Raw genomic sequence first — 21511 nt, 5'->3', positions numbered from 1 at the left:
CATCTTGTTCAACTAAAAGCTGACTGCTGGTTGTCAATGATTAACTGAAGCAACCTTTACAGAAGAAATGTCAGTATAGAGTAGTGAGAGAATTACCCAAGGTCTGATAACCTCAATGGGGTTATCAGACCAAAACCTTCACTAACTCTGCAACTTTCCAAAAATGGAAATATTTGATAAATTGATGAACGTTCCCAAAGCCTAGATCATTCTGATCAAAAGGGATAACCCAGGCTTGGAACAAACACTAGAACCGCCCTACTATCTACAACAGAAATCAACACTCACACCAACAGTTTTGAGAGTTTTAAGATCCACAAACTTTAATAAAACAGAGAAGTACATTTAGATGATACCTTAAACAGGGCAGACACCACAGGACAGCCACACCTTTGACATATCACAGCTCAGGTGAAGGTTTTCATGTGCAATTGCTAGCAGGCTCTCACTGAGGACAATTTATCAAATCCAATGACTCTGATTACTAGCTAGTTTACATCAGATTTTGCAAAGATGTTGACTTTTCATACAGTGACTCTTCTAAGGTTTCTATTTTCTGTTCTTCTTCTTAATTATGTTAGCAGGCTTTTTTTTCTGGAATTGCTTCCTACACTATATTATCTGGCTTGCCTCTCTAATGCTGTCTACTGACCCTGCCACATATCAGATCTTCTGTCAGTGCCAAGGATCCTTCTCATTCATGATCCACACAACAAGGATACCGAAGAGCTTTCAGAATGAGGTTGTGCTTTTACCATGACCTATGTTAAATAGGTCTAAGTAAATGCTACTGGAAAAATGTGTGGTCTTCCTCTCATGCCGCTGTTTGGTTGTGGCAGCAGTTGAGCTAATATGAGTGGGTGGAGAAATGATTTAAATAATTAGTACTTTATGGCAGAATATTTATAATTTTTATTTAGGTTATCTGAGTTTATTTTTTGCCTGGATTTTGTATTCAACCCACTGTATGGTAACACATGCTCCACTAGTTGGCCCATTGTAAAATGCAGGTATGGACCCAGGAAAAATAGCAAACTGAATAAGCTTAAAATAGATTTTAAAGCACAGCTTTCAGAAAATTACTTTTACTCTGATTCAAGGCCAAGCTATGTTTGTGGTCTTGCAGTAATTTGGAGGGAAAAAGGTGTATCTTGAACAACAACTGAACTCCAAAGATCCAGCTTGAGCTGAGGCAGTAAGAAAAAAACCAAGTAAGAAAAAAACAGTAAGAAAAAAACAAGTTCACTTGGTTTTAATAGTTAAAACCAAATTTATAAGTTATTATTGTTGCAAAATCTTCCAGGAATCTGAGCACATGAGTACAAAAATACCGAGTTGGTATTGGTCATGTTCCCTTGGGAGTAATATGGTCTGACCTAGGCATTGGCATCTTGCAGCTCTGTTAGCGTGGTGCCTTAGTATCATAAGTTATACTTTAAAGCAACTGACTACTGAGTGGAGCTCTGGGAATAGAAGAAATACCTTGCTTTTCCATCGAGCGTATCTCTGATCCTCTGAGAACACAAACTAAGCATGAATCTACTTTATACCAGGAGACTATTTCATCTGAAGAATGTCACATTCAAGGATCAATATGTCAGAGCTGCTGTCTGGACATATAAATTAAAACTGAATATTTGTATGGGATTGTGTACTGTAAGATTTACTTATGGATTACTTTCAGGCCACAAAGCCAGAAAGTTCTCTTTCTATCAAACCTCTGTCTATTTGTGTACGTATGCATGCATGTGAACTTCTCAAGAAAAATGTGTTAAAGAAAAAGGAAAGGTGTCTGGGATGTACTTCTCTGAAGTACAATTCAGCCAAGAGTTTGGCTTAATAACGCAACTGCCACGAAGCATATGATATGTGACCTCGGATATAACATTAATGTATTTGTGTTTCTTAAACCACAGTGACCTTCAAGCTCTATGCTAGGAATGAGCTTACAACTTACTTAAAAGAATGGCACCTACTGAATGTTATTTCCAGGAACATGTAGGGTTTTTCTTTTTACCTGAAATTCTTCAGCAAAACAAAAGTCAAGTTGCCCCAGTCCCTGTTGTGATGATGGTATTTATCACTGCCTCTGAGAAAAGCCAGTGAGCAAAACTGATCATTTTGGAAACCTCAAATGTCCCCTGATTGCTGGCAGAAGATTACTTTGAATATCTGAAGCTTGTCAGTCTTAGAATTAAAGAACCAGTTTATGAAATCTGAATCTTGGTGTGAGGCACATTGGCATTATGATGACTAAGTAATATTTAAAAACATAAACTGAGCTCTAAAACAAGGTCTTGATAATGCAGCATCTCTGGGACCCTGTATTTTGTAGTGCTCTGTTGTGTGTATTTCTCAAAAAAAAGACCATTTGGGCAAATTTCTTTTACAAGATACAGGGTGACTTTGGCCTTTCAGATTTCTTGCCTGGCCATTTCTTCTCAGAAGCAGAAAAGTTGACAACATTGAGTTGGAAGAGCTCTGATAAACTCCTAATCGTGATACAAGAACCATGAAAAACACTGGAACCCCTTTCCTTGCTCTGCATTAAACTGGACAGCGTAAGGTGCCGGATAAGCCTTTAAAATGTCAATCATCAACGCGGCCACCTCAGTTTAGTACCTCCACCTCAGCGTGGCACAGAGGCTCACTTGGTGAGCCAGCCCCGCGTCCCGCGGGGAGAGCCGCATGACCCGGGCACCTCCCCGTGAGCCAGGCGCCCGCCCACCCACCGGGGCCGGTGCGGAGGGGCCGGCCCGGCCGCTCGCCCCTCGCTCCAGCCGCGCCCGGGCGAGCTCCGCCGGCGCGGCTCAGCCACGCGTGAGCCCCGGCGGCTCGGAAGCAGCCTGCTCAGGGAGAAGGAGAGGGCAGGTCCTGTCCTGCCGTGCCTAGGTGGTGCCGTGGAAAAAAAGTTGTGGCGGCTTCAGAGCTGGGCGCTGAGAGCGCGTGTGGGTACCTAGTAAAGCCGGCGGCTTCAGAGAAGAGCAGCCCCAGCTCAGTACTTCCTCCTGCCGATAACATCTCCGCCAGCGCTCGTCACGGGTGGCGGCCGCCGCCGCCGTCGCTGCCCTACTTGAATCGGTTTCAGACTCCTCCCGAGGCGAGACGGGAGCGGGAGAGCGGCGAGGCGGGAGGGAGGAGGCGATGCTCGGGGCCGCGCCGCTCCGCCCGGCCTCCTCCGCCCCGCGCAGCGCCGCTCCCTGCGCTGCTGGCAGAGCCAGCCGGGCGGCGGAGCTGCGGCTGGAACCGGCATGGGGACCTTAGGCAAGAGGAGAGAAAACCAGTGAGTTTGCCGTGCTGCTTTATGCCCCCATCGCTCCCCTCCCCGCGGCGGAGGGCACCGGGCTCGGTGTCACGCCTGAGAGCGTGCGGTGCCCGCCGGGGCGGTGGGGCGGGCGCGGCTCTCCCCGCGGCGGGGCTGGCGGGGCACGGCGGTGGTACTGCGGGGGCCGGCCGGGGCCCTCCCTAGCGGGACAGGGAGAGGAGAGAAGCGCGGGAGGGGGTGTGCGGGAGAGGATTTTGTTTCACCCTTTGGGATGCCAGTGTGGCCGAGCAGGCGGGTCAGCGCGGGGTGGAGGAGCCTCACGTTACGGTGTCGGCTGAGCGGGAGGGGCGGCGCGGCGCCCGCCCAGGCTCGGTTACCTGCGGCACGGCCGGGCCGCCGGGCGAGGGGCCCGGAACGCGGCTGGCACCGCCCCGCCGGGGCAGCGGCACCTGCTCCGGGGTCAGTCAGCGGGAGCACGGTCACTTAGTTGTGATGTCCTCCCCACCGCCAAGAGCGTACAGTGGAAATGCAGGGTGGGCGTCCCCCGCTGCACCTCAGTCCCGCTTTCATTTGTTTGTCGTGTCGGGTGACTGCTGCGAGAGGATCTGTTCTAAGGAATAACCAGAGGTGCCACCGGCTAAGCTTTGCCTGTCCAGCATGGCCAAGTCGGCCACAGTATAACTGTAAACTTTTTTCAGGTGTGGAAACTTAAGGTTTTCTCCTGGATGTTGCCAAAGCCTGAAATATCTTCTGCCTTAACTCTTACTTTGTTACTACTTGCTGGGATCCTCTGCCCTGAAGAGGCACTGGAATAAAACTAGTAGGAGAGGGGCTTAAGCTTGTAGAAAGAAAACACTGAAAGCTGATCAGGCTCTTGTTCTTTTTATATGAGAACAGGAAGTCAGATCACAAAGCTAAGAGGGAAATTGAGAAAAAGGGGGAAGGGAAGAGAACATTTGCATGTCAACTACTGTCAGCCTAACTACGGAGGAGCTCAGTCAGTGATGATTACTGCCTCTGAAGGGTCAGGCGTGTATTTTCCTGAATTTCAAACTATTGAAATAGTTGGGCTGTAAATGACACCGTGGTCAGTTTTGTGGCTTCCCCAGCATTCAAGTGAGACGGAAAGGTAAGGATGAGGCTGGACTTTCACAGGGATGAGGTAGGGTGCAGTCTGTCGTCTTAAGGCATGCATTTTTTTTAACTTCATGCGGGAGTACCTATTCGGGGATGTCTATGAATTTGCTTCTACTATCTGTATGTAATATACACAGTGGAGGAATTTCTATGCCTTTTCTTCCTGGGACTGTCAGCTGATTAATAGAGTCTTGCATAGTGTTCCAAGAAAAGTTATGGGAAAGCTTAAGATAGTACCTTAAAGACACTGGAGTCACTTGTTTAGGAAGGCTGTGGAGTGTCTGAAATAAACCCAAAGAATCCCTGAATTTCAGCAGTCCCTGAAATAAACCCAAGTTTCATTGAAATGGCAGTGCTTGTTCTTTTGTGAGCTGTATGGTTATGCTCTCAAGTCAGATTTTGCAGTGGTTCCTGGTATTTGCAGGCAAATATATTTCATCACTTTTCATTAATATGATATTGTTCCAATTTGCTATTTGATACAGAAATATGAACTTGTGTGCAAGCAACAAATTGCCTTTAATATTATCCATAAACATACATGTTCTTGAAGTAGAAAGTATTATATGGGCAAAATACAAGACTAAAATTAGATATGTGCTTTATTTTGGTCTCATTTACCATTGTTATTAAATACATTTATTTGGTCATGTATACTATTTTAAAACAACCTAGGAAATAATAGTATTGAATAAATGCAAATTAATATATTTGTTTTGATTGTGAAATACTCCACTATTAGGTTGTGCTGATATTTTTTTTTACTTAACAGTGATTTTTCAAATTAAATTAATAAAGCTAGTTTGGTGTTTTCCAATGTGTGTAATTTTTTTTTTTCTCCTTTACGTTTGGTGGACACATAAACATCTGGTGGTAGGTTATTGCATACTCTCCAACAAAGGGACAAGATTTTTGATAATCCTGACAGATCATTCAGGGAGCTCTATAACCATGTGGTCTGCAACTGACATTTAGCAGGAAAAAAGTCACTTACTGAGCAGTCCCTTGGGTGTACATATCAAGTGGGAGGGTTATGTCTTTCAGCACCCTAATTAATTGTCCTTTAAATCTCTCCTCCTTTCCCATGCAGTGTAAAATTTGCCGCTCTATCTTATATTTACTTCACTATTGTGCTTTCTTCTAGGCAACCTGCCCAAGCATGCAGCACTGCCCCTGAATCAGCACTGGAGCTGCAGCAGACCAGCCACTGTCACAGCCTCTCAAATCATACTCAGGTCATGATGGTGCCGTTGGGGCACCTAGCCAAAGGAGCCACTTTAGAAGACCTTCTTGAGACCTGCATTCAGTCTTTTGGTGAGTGCCTGGAGGTTTTTAGAGTCATATGAATTTGTTTCTATGTCTGTTAATATGTTTCTGTTGGCTATGTTTAAATCCCTTAGTAGGGAATTAAATGGATTTATTGGTGGAGTAGAAAGGTGTTAACTGAGAATTGTCTGTGCTACAGCTGATTGTGGTTTTGGTTGATAAATATGTTTATGCAGATGTGTGTAATATATGCTGAGAGATTAGAGTAACTACTGCTTTTTCTTGAGAGAACTGGACAAATTCCAATCATCTACGCTTCTAAGAATACTTTTGTTGTCCCTTCAAGTACCAATTTTGTGAACTTCAACAAGTTATCATTATATTTTTGCATATTGCAGTAACATTCTCATAATGCATGTAAGCAGCATGTTCATATTAAACATTTATAAACAAGAAGGGCTATTTTTAAGCTAGGTGAGAAAACACTGGATTGCTTTTTGCATTAACAGTATAGATTTAAAGTTGTTTCTTTATAAAAGAGAATCCAAACAGAGATTACAACTGCATGTTTTTAACTTATCAATTATCTATTTGTCCTTTTACAATAAGAATTGAAATATAGAGTATTTCAAGTGTAACCATTGCCTAAGCTGTGTACCCCTAGTTCCCTTTTCCAACTTTCTCATTAGTAAACGTATTTATATTCAATATTATTCCAATGTTATTACTGAAGACACTTAAAGTGATTCTGAATAATTTGCTTATAAGTAGCACAGTTGTTTGTTAATCCTAAGTCTTTCAGTGCTTTGAACTACTCCCAAAGTATATGTGGGAAAGTCTTAGTTTCAGAAGTAGTCCTTGAACACACCCACTCAGCTCTAAAATAATTATCTATATAGTTAAATAGTAACACATTGTGCTGGTCTACTGGTACAGTGCATAAATACTGTGTAAACAGTGACTAATCTTTCACACTTGTTTAAAACAATTTTTTTTTTTAACTTTAAAGCCTTCTAATCAGCATGTGCAGAGAAATGCATGTCTGAGAAATGCTGGTGAAACATGTAATTGTCAGTAATGCCTTGTTTCTTTTTTGCTTCTTTTCCAATTCATTATTGTGAAGATACTGAGCTTCTATAAATCCCTAATTCCTCAAAACATATTGATTGATATTTTTGTAAGTTTCAGTTCAATAGGAGGGAAATAAGATATCTAAAACATAAGACCTTCAGGTAGCTGTAATATTGTGACTACTTGACCAATATTAATGTCTCCACATGTTTATGAAAAAACAGTAATATAAATGAAACATTATGAAAATCTAGTATAGTTATTAAAGTGATTGATTTAAAGTAGTGCAGGTGAAACCCTAAGTAGAAGATTATTTTTGGCATGTCTATAGCAATATAGACATGCTTAGGTGTTCTCAGATTCCTGAGCATCAGTATATGAAAAGGACTAAGGTAATGAAGAAAAGCAAGCGTACCTGTGCAGTTCAGCTATGTATGCATGTGAATCTTTCTTAAGGGTTTCACACTTTGGGTAGAAAATTTGCTGTAATCCACTAGATAGGATTTTCTTGACCCTTGACAAGCTGTACAAAAGTCAAACAAGGTGAATTGTAGTGCATCAGTGAACATCATTATAACTCACTAAGGACTGCTAAAATCATGTGTGCTACAGAGGTTTAGACCCTTAACTGGACAATTCACAGTAGTGTCTGTATTTTTACATCTTCTATGAAATTATGCATGTTCTTATGCTATGTTGGAATTTCCCATTAAGGTATTTGACTAAAAATACAACTGTTACAACACTAAATAACCTGCATAATGAAGTTCATTAAAGAAGGCACTTTTAGCTATCCCCAAAACCAGTGCAAAATTCATTCACGTTATTGTGCCAATAAAGGAAGAGATGAAAAAATCTTTAATCTGAGATTTTGAAGAGGGTTGGGGGCAGGGAGCAAAATGGTGGGAAAAAAAGCATAGCTGCAGAATAATTACAAGGAATCTGAATGATTGAGCAAATTTCTTTCCGTGCATAGTACTGAAATCTTCTAACCTCTATGCTAATAGTTCTGTTTAGGCTGAGATTATATCTTCAGTCTTGGATATGCTGACCTATAATATTTTGTATATTATTCTATAAAGTCATTATGATTTGAGCAAGTTTCATTTAAATGTTTAAAGTACAGAAACCCCCCAAGATATTGTACATTTGAAGTTTACATTCTGGAAAAAGCTGTTGATTTATTTGCTGTCTAGTCTTAAGGAGAACAAGAGGCAGTAGATAGAGATGATGATGTGTCATGTTTCAGAATATATACTGCATCTTGTTAGCATTATACTGCACTTGCTGAAGTTATGTGTAGAAATACAATTCCTCTGTAATGGATGTAGCTGAGTTTATATTCCTGGACTCAATTACACACATTTGGAGAAAGCAAACAATGTGTAAGAGAGGCTCCTGTCAACAATGGTGTGTAAGGAGAAGCTGGCAGCCTTTTGCTGTGTATGCAGAGAATATCACAAGAAGGTCTAACCAAGAAGGTATTAAGAATCAATACACACAGCTGTGAAGAACACAAGTTGTAAGTTTGTATAGATTCTTGTTGTATTGATTGTTGTAATTTATCTTACAACATGGATTAGGAGAAGAAAGGAGGAAGACAATGTGCTAAATTGAAATTAAAAGTAAGACGACTAAACTTCCCTGCAGTATTGTAAATGGATTCCAAGATTAAAGACTTTATCAGGAGAGCCAAGTTAATCCAAAAGCTTAGTCAGTGCAGTTAACTTAAATTCCTACTTCGGGGTGATTAGTGTTTGTGCTCTTTCACCTCTCTCAAACTTGGTCTATTTTAGATTGGACTGATGAATGACAGGTGTGTGCCTTAGCAACAGAAACAATGAGGGTCTTAAGGGGTATTTTGAAGTCATGTAGGTGGTCACGACATCTGAAAATGTAGCATCATACCAGTGTTTATTCAACAGCATGGTGAGGAGATGCTGAAAGTAGAGGTTTCTTCAAGTCCCATGGAAGTTTGAATCAGGCTGACAAAGATGAATCCTCCTGTAAATGAGTTGCCAAAAGTAAAGGCAACAAAAAAGCAAGGATCAAAGTGAAGGCAAGAGTTTGGGGAAAAAATAGTATGATGAGAGATTGAAGTTTGGAAGTGTCTTAGAAAAGAATATTGGTCCTTTCTTAGGAGAAGATCTGTAGAGACTTGAAACCACTCTCACCAGTTTTAAGAGAAGAGATTTGGTTATACAGGACAGTGATTCAAAATATGTTCCAAAATGTGTCTCAGAAGACCTCCCAACATTATAAGTAGCTACAGGATAGTGTTACTGCTATGATCTGGATTGACAAGAAGAATTGTAGAGCACAAATAAATGCATCACATGTGATTGCCTAGAAGAGAAGGGGAGGAAAAGAGAAAGAAATAAAGAAGGAAAGAGAGGAAGAGCAGGAGGTAGGGTAAAATGATTAAAAAAAACTAGAAAAGACGGTATCTGCAGAAAGGTTAGATTCAGTGCAACCTCTACATCAGAGATATTAATCCTGAACAAAAAGCTCATAAAGGGATAATTAAAAGTAGATTTTCCATTGGCAACAAAATGGCTGAAGTTGTAGGTTCAGGGAAGCAAAGAAGTAGTTCATAGATCTTGGCCCAGGATCTGATCTGGCTTCAGGAGGGAGATAATTTATTCTGGAGGAAATCTTCACTAGTGACTGTGATTCTGGAGTGGAATTTTACTTAGAACAGTGACTTTAACCCCCTGCATCCATTTTTTTTTTCATTATGTAGCACACAAAATGCCTCAGAAAATGTGCTTTTTACTGGCAGACAGTTCTCTGAAAGTCAATATGGCTTTGTCTCCTATTTTGTTGCTAGTTGTAAAGGCACTTAGTTGATCACTTTGTTGTTGAAACCAGCACGGTAGGGTCTAGTTTGCTGGCAGGTCAGTAGAACACAGGAAGCATATGTTTAGTAGCACAGCCATAATTTTATGTCTAGTTCTTATAGTAATCTTTGTGACACTACATAAATGAATAACATATATTTTGTTCAGAAAGTGTTACAGATCAGAGAGGAAAAATGTATTAGCAGTGCTCCCTTCACTGGATACCTATTTTTTAATTTTATCTGCTGAACGTTCATGACATTTAGCACCCTAGGGTATCCTCCTGCTACTGTGAACTTGAAATTCTGAATATGTGTTGTGAAGTCAATTTCTAATCTAGGATTTTTTTTTTTTTTTTGTATCTTCACAATAGGTTAGTGCACAGTAAGAGGTCTCTCTTTTCTTTGACTACCTCTATTTTTATCTTATAAATCTACTTTTTTAAATCTAGAGTAAAGTTTAAGGGTGCTTATTTTTTTAAACAGACATACCTTTCAAAGATCCAATGAGCTATTTTAACATGCATTCAAGCTCATAAACCATGTAGGGTCAGAGGGCCTTTTCTTTGCTCACACAAAACATTTGTTTAAATTGTTTTTACAAGTGTTGAAAGACTCTATTGCAATCAGGACAACACGTATCTTCAACATAGTGCCAATTTGATATCTCCTTGTTATGTCTGTAGTAAAGTCCTGAAATGTCACCTAGAATTACCTAACAAACAATTGCAAGAGTGCACTTGAAAGCCATCATTTATTCAAACACGTCTTGCTAAAAAAATCTGAGCATCATTTAAAAGCTGAGAATGCTGTAAGAGCTCAAGATGTTATTGTTATGAAGGAGTTTTTGTCCTTAACCTCAGAGTACAAGATCTTACTCTTTGCCTCTTACATTTGAGTGCTGGAAGTATGTTTACTGTACTATATGGATTACTTATGCTTACCCTACAGTTCAGACACTTTAGTTTAAAAGAAATCAAGAAGTATCATCTTCAAATGCATGTCACAGTACAGTGTCCATGTGTTTGGTTTCTTTAAAGAGATGTAAGTAAAGGGCTTTAGGAAAGCAACAAAAATATTTCTGCTACCATGTAGCATAATTCCATGTGAAATCTCATCCACGAGAAACTGTTTGCAATGGAACTACTTGTTTATACGTATATGTCAGTTTTAACCCATGGAGGACTTAAAGGAAGTGGAAAATTACAACTTCAAAGATTAGCAATGTTCTTAATAGAATTTATGTGAAACTAATGCAATTTGCAACTTCTAATGGTCATAGTAGTCATAGACAGCTAAGTCTAGGAGTAAGTTGTGATGTTAAGTTGTTCTGCAGTGTTTGATCCGTGCTAAACTAGCTTGTCGCCTCAACATGTAATAAAGTGACATGTTTGTAAACAAACCTTACAAACACTGGAAACTACATCCAGACTAATTTGGATGAAAGATGCCATGGAAGTGTTTTGATAGAAACTAAAAATCTCACAAAGGTGCTGGTCCTGGTGGCCTCTTAGGTATAAGCTACCTAAAAGGTAATCATAGTTCACATTTTCTGGAATAAAAAATAACTAGTGAGTTGTGTAGTTATGTGGACTGATAATGTTTTTATATTGCTCATATCAATATAATGCAAAAAACATATTGAGACTTAGCAATTCTTTGAGAGTCAGATACATATTGCATCCATCTTACACACAACAAAGCAGGAAAGTTAGAGTTCCCTCTTTAAAGCTGTATGAATTTTCTCCTCTAAAATATAGAAAAAATGAAAACTATCCCATTTTTCCCATATCAGTTACCTGGAAAAACTCACTCTACTTTGAACACAAATACGTTCTTCCAGTCTAGTTCAAACATACAATTAACTACTAAAACAATCACAGTTCAATTACTGTGTTTATCCTTTTATCAAATTTACTATATAACAAATTCTTATATAGAATTCTGATTCAAAGGCAATAAATTCTCTCAAGGCATATACACACCCACAGAATGCAACTATGGCCATTTGCTTTTTTCCTCTCAGGTTTGCCTGAACAATCATTTGTTTTTGTCTCATGCTGCACAATCTTGCAGGGTTCTATCCCTTGCTCTTGAAGCCTGGGCAGAACGTTGAGGTCTCCAATCCCCCACCCCCCCGCAAGTAGTTAAGTTTTATTCACGATGCTGTTCTGTGTGAAAATGCTGTTGATCATTGTGTGTTAAGTAATCTGAGTGCTATTTGGTCAAATACAGTGCAGAAACCTTACTATTGCTTGGCAACAGAAACTATGTTAATGATCAATTAATGACATTGTGGGAACAGAAAAGTCATTACCGCTCTGTAGAATGCATGACATTGTGGGAAGAGAAAAGTAGTTACTGCTCTGGAGAATTCTAAGTGCTGTTTAGCTAACTATTAAAGTTAATTGTGGTTGTACCAAAATGAAAATGATTTCTTCTTTAACCTGATATCTGTGAAAAAAAAATTCTTAAAGAGAAGGAACTTTATATATTTATATATATATATAAAATAGAGTTCTATTTAGCAAATTTGACTTTACTTTTTTCAATATAATTTTCCAAAGCCAAGAAGTAAGAAATAAAACAAAATGAAGAAAACTTAGACTTTCTTCTTTATAAAGCAGTCTCTTATTTACTTGTATTTACTACAGGGTTATGACTGCAAGTTCTATCTTCATGCATCTAAATATAACTTCAAGAAAAATCAGTATAACTATTATTTAGCAATGCAAAATATTCTAATTGCCCATCACCAATCAGCAGATACCCAGACAGTTCCCAAGCAACAGCAGCCCTGACAAACTTGCAGCCTGCTTTTAAATGCTAAGCATTACATGCTATGACCTGAAATATCCCTTTGGTCAGCTGGGGTCAGCTGTTCTGTCTGTCCCTCCAGCCTCCTCACTGCTGGGGCAGTAGGAGAAGGCATCCCCATGCTGGGTTAGAGATTAGTTTGCCATAGTCTGTAAATCCCAGTTACAGAAATATACCTAGAAGTTAAAGCAAAGACTAGGAAGCTTAGGTACGTAAGTGAAATGATAAGTGAGGAATATTCGAGCAGGATTAGAGCGGAAGCATGCAGCACTATTGCAAATCAAGGTCAGGGAGTGGGACCCAAGGGATCTGCAACTTCTTCAAGCCCTTGAGAGGCAAGCAGCTTGGTGTCTACTAGGCTGTTGCAGTTTGAACCTTTGGGTGGGACAGGTTTCACGCTTCCTTGGATGTGATGACTAACTGCCCCAGGATCAATCACGCCCTTAGAGGGAAGCCTGTTGTAAAACACTGCAGAGTAAGGGTTAAGCTCATATCTAGTGGTCAGACAGGGACACTGGCCTCAGAAGCTCCTGGTTCTGTTCTGGGAGTCTGTTTTTTCCTCTCCATCAGTGCCTACGCTAGCACTGCTCTGTTGCCAAGCATTACACTTGAATTATTCAGGAGTTGCCTGCAGCTCAAAAAAATCACATGGCTCCAGCATCATGACTTAAAGCTTTGGAAGAAGTCTTGAATGCTCAAATTATGTTTTGTAGGCTTTAGAGGAAAAGAGTATTTGATTAAAAAGTTGGCACCTAAATTTGCTAAAATCAATATTTTAAATATGCTGTAGAAGGACGTGCGGTTAGCATCCGTGTGTGCAAACTTATTGTCTTCTTCTATGTACCTCAAGTGAATTTCCAATGGAATGCTTTCCACCCACATTGCATTTGGTTTCTCTCAAAGTACATTTTAATTTCTGAAAATCACCCCATTTCCCTTTGACAAGAGCTTTTATCTCCTTGTTTTAATTTCAAAGAATTACCCACCTAGAGCTCTTTCTGCAAGATGTAGCTTTCCAAAAGGTGTTTCTGAGAGAGGGTAATGATTTTCCCTAGAGATTTCTCTCCCATAATGTTCCCCACCCTCACACAAAACAGTGTTATTATTCTTTTTGGATGCATATTATCCTCACTTTTGTCTTGGATATCTCTGCATTGTTTATGAGTATTTGGAGGAACAGGAGTGGGTTCCCTCCTCCTCTATTCTGTAGGGAGTTTAAAGGGAGCAGACTTGAAGAAACAACAACTTTACAGGGTCTCCTCTAATTTTTTTATTAACTTGGCTCGTTTAGAGATTGTGCAGGATTGAACACAAAGTAGCTTTCAGGAAAATACTGATTTCTTCTAAGTTTAGTTTTGGAGTTTTTCTTCCTAAGGTCAATTACACGTGCAAATAAATTTAAGTAAAACTCAATAGTTATAAGCATATATGGACAATACAATTTAAAAAGACACAAACAAACGAACGCAAAACTTTGATGCAATTCTCTGAGGTTTTTGGTGCTGTCTGCTAAACATCATGTAACTCTTGTGGCATGAGGGGGAATGCCATCATCCTGTACAGAATTAAATGTAAGCTGGAGAGCTCAATATTCCACCTGCTTTCTGCTGCAGCTAAAACTAAAAAATGCATTTTATTACCAAATTACTGTGTCATCTTTGCAAGGATATTCTTATTAAGTTATATTATTTCTGAAAGATACTAAGCACTTAAGATAATGATTTGAAATGAAGAAAAATTCACTAAGGATGAGTACAAAGTTCTACTTAGAGTAATCAGTTGTAAAAACAGTATGGTAAAGTCCTTAATATACAGCATGTCTGCAGAAAAGCATCTCATTGTGAAAATGGACTTTAAAACTGAAAATTGTATTAATTACAATAATGATGTTGTATCACTGCAGAAACTCTTAAGTGTGTGCATAGAGGGATGTGCATACTTTCATATTTTCTGTATGAAAACATTATACATTTACTTACATTAAAATGTAGGTGTATGTAAAGATATTATGTGAAGGATATTAGGAGTGCTAAGATATAAAGATATTATGTGAAGGATATTAAGAGTGCTAACTCTGGTGCTAAGATCTCCTCTGTAGTATACTATATTCAGGTTTTCTTCTTAATGGTGCAAGCTACAAAGGGTTCAGAAAACAACATCAAAGTTGGCCAGAGAGCTAGAAAACCTTGCTTCTGAGGAATAAAAAAAATTACAAATTTGGTATTCCTTAGCTCAGAAAATAGATGAGGGATGCAACCCTTAAACAGAGAAAATATATTGTTAAGAAAAAGATTTTTTTTTTTCCATCTGCTGGAGTCTGGGCTTAAGCAGCCAAAGTTGCCTGAAATATTTGTTTAGACAGAAAGGATAACTCTTAAATAATAGAGAAACTCAGGCATTGGAATAAGACACCTACAAAAGCTGTGAAGTCCTCATAACTGTAGAATTTTAAGAACAAATTAAACTGGTTCTGAAGCATGATTTTGGGAATGTTATTTCTGTATTGGAGCAACAGAATACAAGATATTGGCTCCTAGCCCTGATATCTGCCATCAACTAAGCATTCAGCTGTCATTAAAAAATTAGTTTAAGTTAAATCTGCTTGCTGACCCTCAATAATGTTGTCATAACTGATAAGGAGAATAGTGACTTCTTATGAATCAGATTCTGGGCAAATGTATTCAATTTAATGAAGAGAGTTAAATGACTAGCTCTGTTACAGGGTATCAAGTTCCAACACAGAAATAGTAAGTCTGGAGTAAGAAGGCTACTATGGGTTGCCTAAGTGTTAAGCTGAAGGGGAACGGACTGTTTCCTCTTTGTAAAGGGAATTTCCAGGCAGTATCTGTAAAATACTTATGAAATATTTTATTTAGTTTTGGTTGCTTCTAGCCATTTTAAAGTTATCTTGCAGTACTGCACCTCACATGTGGGGCAGATGCATTGACTTATGGCTATTTCATTTCAGTCACTAAACCCTACCATGTACTCCCACATGTATCTGCATATTTCTTACATGTCTGTGTGTTATATCAAGGTCTTTGAAACCTTGAGACCTTAAGAACATAAGTTCCCTCAGTTTTCAGATCACATGTTGACTTAATAATCTTTGCAGACATTTATAGCACCATCCCCACACCATGTTCTTTAAACTACTAGAAAAAAAAAATTGCAGAAGTCCTGAAGAATTCTATGCGGCACATCAGAATAGCAACCCACGACTTTGAGCTTTGCACTTAACTTCTGGCAATTGCTTGATACTTTCTTGCACTGCGTTGTTTTTGGTGCTACATTTTGATAACCACTGGAAGACTTAAGGGAGTTTACAAGAAGTTATTCGTGTTCTTAGTAACTTAGTCACTGATCATGTGATGTCAGTGCTCTGTGATTCACTTCTGATTCATTTCAAATTGTACTCTAGGTGATACAGTTGGAACTGTATGAAATAAAGATGGTGCTTATGAAATAAAGACCTCTTAGACCTAGAAAAGCTAACTTTCCTGCAAAATTCAGTTTGGTTAAGACATCCTTGGCATTCTTACTAAGGCCTTATCATTGTTTTCGTGCATCAGAAGAAGGTCTCAGTACAGCGATGTTCTCTACTGAACATATTATTTCTGTTAAGTATATTTACCACAGGCTTGTGGCCATCAGGATCTGGTGAAAAGCAGGTAGTTTGCTCTTAAAGCCTTACATACTGACTTTTGAGTAATTTGTTTCTCTAAAGCATTCAAGGACCTAGAGATACTTAAGCTATTTCTAAATCACAGATTATGAGATACTCATTGGATCATGCAATAGAGTGGCTGATGGGCCTAATTTAGAAGGTTCTTACCTTTGTGTGTTCTGAGTTTCACATAAGAAATGGAACTTTTGTAATTGTAGTTATTAGTGGCTTTATGCTACTACATGGATCATAAAATACTTATCATTAATTGTCATTGTGCTTTGAATCATGGAGTTAAACGCTGGAAAAGTATATTCAACTTCTGCTTTCTTTTTTGTTTCAGAGTATATTTACTAAAAATCTTAATACAATAAGGGAATTTACAGGAGAAAAACACGGAACAAATAATGAGTTGGTTATTCGTATTTTGCTGCAGTGAGACAAAGCTAAGGTTTATGCAGTAATTTGCAGCTTTCTCTAATGTAAATTGACTAACTGAAGCACACCCATCCCACTTGAGTTAGTATTCACTCAGTGGTTTTGCTTGGTAGGCCGTGTGGTTAGAAGCAGGTATACAAACGGAAATGAAAAGGAGTTTTAAAACAAACTGCTGGGGGTTCAGGAGAATGCTGCAGAGGCAGCTTGCAGCACAGTCAGGACAGCCCTCTTACTGGCATTTGCACATTTGCATTTGCACAAAGATGCTTTACCATTGTGAATTGTGGGCTGGTACAGTTCCATGCAGGCTTGCTGTTCAGTGCTCAACTCTGCTGGGAACATTTAGATTCCTTTTTGCAGAGTATTTATTTTGTTTTTTAAGCCACCACAAATACAATGGGGTTTTTTTGTGAAGGTGAGACTTCTGGTTGTATGAGAGAACAGATAGCCCCAAACCTAGTATTGCTTTAATGTGTGCAAAATAATAACATGCCATTGTAATGAAGTGTATCTCTGTTGCAAGATAATTAGGTCTGGATGTGGTGAAGCATAAATGCACTTTCATTATTCAAGAAAACACCATAAATGTGTTGACTTAATGACTAATAGTAGGCAGAATATACTGTTTTTCTCTGTACCTTTGTGACATGAAAAAGCTAAATGGAAGAGAGATCTTCTAGAAAACAAAAATTCAAATGGGAGCCTGTGGCCAAGTGATACCTATGTTACGTCACAGCAGAGGATTTTGCACACAATGAAATGCAATGCAAAGAATGCACACAATGAAAGTGCTAAGGGAGAGAGAATGTTATTTTTTGTCTTTGTTGTCTGGAAATTATCTATATTGAGCACTTACAAGAAGCTGTATATTCTTATAGACTATGTGCGCACATATCCACTTGGCTTCCAAGTTAAGCATGTATGGAACTGTTTTCCTGATTCAATAGGAGCTAGTGGATGGAGCTTCTGGCAGAACACCAAGTTTTGTCAAAGGAAGAAAACTGATACAGGCCTCTGTGTGTAAGGCCTAAAATAATTTTACTCTTCATGAAGATGCTCAAAGGGTACACACTCAAGTGCCAAATACTGAAAGCCTGATTAAGTATTTATTTTTGATGTCCCAGCCTTCCTCTGCAAATTTCGCACTTCTCTAGCTGAATAACTTGCTGGTTTGCCCTCAGTGCTCATGCTGTAATACCTAGGCAGTTTATATCTCAGACGATATATTATATCCGTCACTATCCCTTCAGTAAGGAAGTATATCCTTCAGCAAGGAATGAAATTATGTGTGAACACAAACAAGTAACACAAACTTTGGTTCATGCTGTAAAACAGAACATGTAGCATAAGCCAAAAGGCAGATCAAGAACTTCCTGTTACTTGGGGTCTATACTGCTCTCATTCATGGGCTGTAGGACAGGCAGGCTTTCCCCTTGCCCACATCACTGAAGGTGGATACATTTGGTATCTTCCTGTAGAAGGGCATAGAAATTCTCGCCCAGTAACTAATGTGGATTATCTTGTTTTGCAAATAGGCTATGTTTAATGTTCCATTTTGGTGATGTGCAAATTAAAGTACCTTCTCCCTGCCTTCCCTAGCAGTAGACGTCATTTCATATGCTGGAAATCTGCTGTTTCACATCCCTCTTCCATTTTGCCATATTGTGTTCTGCTTCTCTATCTTGTTCCTGCTACTGCTTTTTAAAGAGATAACTACATTTATTCCCACAGAGGTTAATCTATTTTAAATTATTCAAGAAGATACATTTTCTTTTGTATTTGAAAGGGCATCAAATTCCAATTCAAACTAGTTAGGTTCTGTTATGACTGGCTGTGGGAGAACCTTGCCAGTTAATATTTACAAACACTTTCACTACTGTTTGTTGCAGAAGTGGAAACTTTTTAAAGTGTTCTGCTACATTTCATGCCCTTGGTCTTTTTGACATATGGGAAAAAAAAAAAAAAACACAAACACAAGAAGACAGATGTAGTCTAAAGCTCTTCCTCTGCTGAAATCCCTGTAATGCATAGTTCAAGTTGATGTGCAGTACTTTTAGGTCCAGCACAGGGAGTGTGCACAGGTTAACCTCTGGGTTTCTAGCATACGTTGTATCTCATTCCATGTACGTCTGTGATGCTATTCTGTGTGTGCACTTTGGTGTTACGGCTCACCATAAAGGGCTCACGAACACTTGAGAATATTGCTGTTCTGTTTGATAAGTGTAGTCATAGCAATGACTGGCTGAGATGAATCAGTAACTGAACTACTTTGCTCTGCAGTTCAATGATTTGTTTCCAAGTTTATATTCATATGCCTAAAGCGAAGCATTTAAGTGCATTGCTGGGCTTAGATCATTATGTATAATTATCTGGATATTCTGATTACTTTTGAGACAGATACACTTTTTTGTTTACCTTTTTTTTTTTTTCTTAGTTTTTATGGGTCTTCCAAACACAGTAGTAAAATATAGTAGTTGTTATATGGCTCTCACCAGAAAAATGATGCAATCCTTAAATTAGTGAATTACTGCTATCTTTGAAATAGCGTACATGAACAGACCTGATTAGAATTAGGATTCTGAAAAGGCCTGTTGCAAATTGTTTATGAAGGTATAGCAATATTTCAATATGAATAATCCTTTTTGTTTTTTAGATTTAGAAGGAAATGCATGTCAAAACAACCAGCTGCTAAAAATAATTCTGGCCATGCATCAGTTTTTCATCTCCTCTGCAGACATGCTTCAGAAACTCGTTGATCTATATCCTTTGTAATCTTCACCTGCTTTTAAGGTAACTTGATAGCCTGACAAGTTTGAGATGGTAAGTAGAGGATATTTAATCTATGGATGTATTAGTATTCCACTAATTAAACTGTACACTTGTTCTTTACAGTTTTTGGTTGTATGGTGTGCTTTTGTTTGGTTTAGGGTTGGCGTTTTTTGTTTGTCGGGTTTAGCTTGTTATACGCAGAGGAAAAGATGAAACTCGAAGTCAGGTTTTAAGTAGGATAAATCACCCTCTGTTCCCTGTGGAGGGAATATCTAGCAGGTGTTAGATGAATGTAGGCACCTCAATTAGGTACTGTGAACCTGGGACTAAGTTCCAAATCTGTTTCTCTCTCTGTCCACTATCAAGTCAAAGAGCAAAGAACAAAACTGTATCATCAGAGTGTGAAAATTTTCAGTGAAAATGATTTCTCTCACACACGCTCAAAATTGCTGAAATAATTCATAAGCTTTTCCTTTCTATTTGTTCCCATTTTGAATTGACTGCCTGGACTCATACATGTGTTTCTGGCTCACTAGATTTTTCACAATGTAGCTACTAGATCATATTCACAATACTAGCCTTTCTTGGAATTTTTAATTGTGGAATATGTTACCTGTCCTTTGTTAGCTTTACAAAATGTTTACTCCTAATTAGATGAGCACAGTACAGGACAGAGACCTGTCATGCTAAGAATGTCCATCCAATTTTGGTACAATTCAATTTAATAATCTTTTCTTTCCTCAAATTCTGTATCTTCCAGGCATTTACAAGCAGCATCCTTGACAACAGAGCTTTACTGGGGCATTGACTGTCTGTCTGTAACAGGACTGTTCTGCTGCTTATCTAATGGCAGATGTTGGATCAAGTATGCTAAGCTGCAGCTGTGGTGTAGTGTTGCATTTCACTTAGGCTCCTGAGCTCTTGGAAAATGGAACAAGTCAGTTCTTGCATCTTCTTTCTGAGATGGAACGTTTTCTACAACCAGAAAAGCAATTCAAAGTTTTATTAGGCTTGCATATTTTGCAAGCTTGGCTCTTAACTCTGTGTGTAGCTCCCTGTAAAGACAATGAAAGTTAAAGACAGTTTTGAATGGATCAGGTCTTGAGTCTGAGCTCTTGTATTTTGCAAAACCTTGCAAGTGTTCCAATTGCACCATTTCCCATTCCCTAAATTATGGGAGTGATTTCAGGTGGTTACAAGTTCTTTGTAAGTCATCTAATTCTAGTCATTCAGAGAGGGGCCCTTAAAAATATTTGGGAACTTACTCAGACTTCACCAGTTCTGTAGTCAGCGTAGCGTAAGCATGCTGAAAGGGTGAATGGCGTATCCCCTCAACTGTGGTAGATTTAGGCTGCAGTTAATTGCAATCAGATTGTGAGTGGATCCACAAGGTATTTTCATTAAATTATGTTTTTCAGGCCTGAAAAATATGTGTGTCATCTCCATCAGAACAATCAAGATATGCATAATACATTTTTCAAAATGGATTTTCCATGTCTTCAACAGACATTGGCTACAATATCAAAACATGTTTTAAGGAGTTAATAGACTAAAAATATGGTTGTTTCTTTCAGTTGCCAGAGCAAATTAAATGAAAACTATTGTATAGCTAGAAAGGTGAGGTTACTATGGAGAGGCATTTACATTTTGTTCTGCCATTGTCTACAACTGGTTATGTTTAAAAGAAAAAAAGCTTTTATTTTTTTTTATCTCCAGTGAATTAGCTGAAAAGGATTGCTTCATAAATGCATTGATTGATAAAATTGGTAGGAATATTTCAAATTTTAATGACGTGTCTGTGCACAAGTTTTATGAGAAACTGTGAGGCATGTTGCAAAGAAACATGTAGAAAAAAGAATCCCTTCACTGGTTAACACTACTCAGTACTCTGGCAACAGCATCAATATTACTCATAGTAGTCATAGTTGCAATAAACTTTGGTAAAAACCTTGGGATATACATTGTATATACTTATGTAAAACCCTAATCTGGTAAAATATTTGCCATCAGCGGGATGATTGTTATTGCTTACAGGTTGGGAAGTATCAAGTATGTTACATTTTACATCATATGTGAATGGATGTGGTTTTCCTTAACAGTTATCTACCTATCTTAATGCTTTAGAAAATAACTCTTCCATGCTGTGTGTGAAGATCTGCTATTTTGTGAGGTAAGTATATTCGTGGCTGGTAGCTATTAGTCATTAGTCTGCAGTTGTCCATGTGACAAATATGTGTGTTTT

The 21511-nt window shown here is 38.6% G+C and overlaps 1 protein-coding gene across 1 annotated transcript in view; it reads left to right on the top strand.

Annotated features, from left to right (window-relative positions):
- Positions 1-3249: 3249 nt before the first annotated feature.
- Positions 3250-21511, top strand: part of RASGRP1 (RAS guanyl releasing protein 1) — a 38194-nt gene continuing 19932 nt past the window's right edge. Inside the window, exons 1-4 of the mRNA XM_053946423.1 lie at positions 3250-3283; positions 5547-5716; positions 19154-19259; positions 21377-21439. Coding sequence (XP_053802398.1) covers positions 3252-3283; positions 5547-5716; positions 19154-19259; positions 21377-21439 — 371 coding nt within the window. The 5' untranslated portion in view covers positions 3250-3251. The remainder of the gene's footprint in view (positions 3284-5546; positions 5717-19153; positions 19260-21376; positions 21440-21511) is intronic.

Source organism: Vidua chalybeata, chromosome 6 (genome assembly GCF_026979565.1).
Source record: "Vidua chalybeata isolate OUT-0048 chromosome 6, bVidCha1 merged haplotype, whole genome shotgun sequence".
Lineage (NCBI taxonomy): Eukaryota > Metazoa > Chordata > Aves > Passeriformes > Viduidae > Vidua > Vidua chalybeata.
Note: the sequence above shows the minus strand (reverse complement) of the source record. Positions and strands in the feature narration are given on the sequence as shown.